We start from the raw sequence: 892 nt of genomic DNA on the forward strand, positions 1-892 counted from the left end.
TAGTTGGAAGCCTAAGCTCTCAACCAATAGGCCAAGGGGAGTTGTGTGCATATATATACTTAGCTGGCAGAAACTTTTTGAATCAATCAATCTCTTTCTCTGTCTCTCTTACACACATATATGGATACATGTGACTGTATTTGTTTCGTTTGGTGCAGCGGTGATCATGACATGGTTCTCCCTTTTGTTGGCACAAAGGAGTGGGTAAAATCCCTTAACTTCTCCATCACTGACCGGTGGAGATCATGGCATGTGGATGGCCAAGTTGCTGGGTAAGTTCTTAATTACTTGCTCGTTAATAATGGCAAAAAAACTATATCCGTCATTAATTTTGGAGGAATGTATGAATTCATTTTTCTCCCATTGGTTCCACAGATACACAGAATCTTACTCCAATAATCTGACCTTTGCGACTGTTAAGGTAAAGCTTTTCTGATTTGATGCTCTTAGTTTATTACTTGTAGTTAACATGTTAAGCTTGACTTGATTATTTTTTATCTTATATATAGGGTGCTGGTCACACGGCTCCAGAATATAAGGCTAAGGAATGTTTAGCCATGTTTCGAAGGTGGATTTCTCACAGTTTACTGTGATCGATGCTACACATGATTTACACAGATTCAGCTATGGATATAAAGTTGTCATTGAAATAAAACATATTATTTGACTGTGTATCATTAAATAATATATTATGTTGTAGCTCAATATGGCATCTATGTGCTTTCGTCAAATCAAGAGCATATTGGGACGAGCCCATTCATGTAAAATATTTGTTGTAGGCCTTGGAGAAGTACAGGGTAGTTTGTGAGAAGCTTCGGTGTCCTCAGATACCTGCAAAACAGTGAACACAGCAAGGAGGAAGAGAAAGATGGAGAAGGAGACTAAGAGAGTA

General features: G+C 38.1%; 1 protein-coding gene across 1 annotated transcript; it reads left to right on the forward strand.

Moving 5' to 3' along the window:
* Positions 1–115: 115 nt before the first annotated feature.
* Positions 116–593, forward strand: LOC114578808 (serine carboxypeptidase-like 13). The gene is made up of 3 exons (XM_028692296.1): positions 116–272; positions 376–421; positions 510–593. The coding sequence occupies exons 1-3, from the start codon at positions 121–123 to the stop codon at positions 591–593; spliced, it is 282 nt and encodes a 93-aa protein (XP_028548129.1). The 5' UTR covers positions 116–120.
* The last annotated feature ends 299 nt before the right edge of the window (positions 594–892 follow it).

This window comes from Dendrobium catenatum, unplaced genomic scaffold (assembly GCF_001605985.2).
Source record: "Dendrobium catenatum unplaced genomic scaffold, ASM160598v2 original_scaffold_164472, whole genome shotgun sequence".
NCBI classification, from domain to species: domain Eukaryota; kingdom Viridiplantae; phylum Streptophyta; class Magnoliopsida; order Asparagales; family Orchidaceae; genus Dendrobium; species Dendrobium catenatum.

What these genes read in the sequence shown, in the direction of transcription:
- LOC114578808 (XM_028692296.1), top strand. Translation starts at nt 121, where the DNA reads ATGGATACATGTGACTGTATTTGTTTCGTTTGGTGCAGCGGTGATCAT. An exon ending in GTGGATGGCCAAGTTGCTGG is followed by an intron (nt 273 to 375) that starts GTAAGTTCTTAA and finishes TTGGTTCCACAG; the next exon opens with ATACACAGAATCTTACTCCA. An exon ending in TGACCTTTGCGACTGTTAAG is followed by an intron (nt 422 to 509) that starts GTAAAGCTTTTC and finishes TCTTATATATAG; the next exon opens with GGTGCTGGTCACACGGCTCC.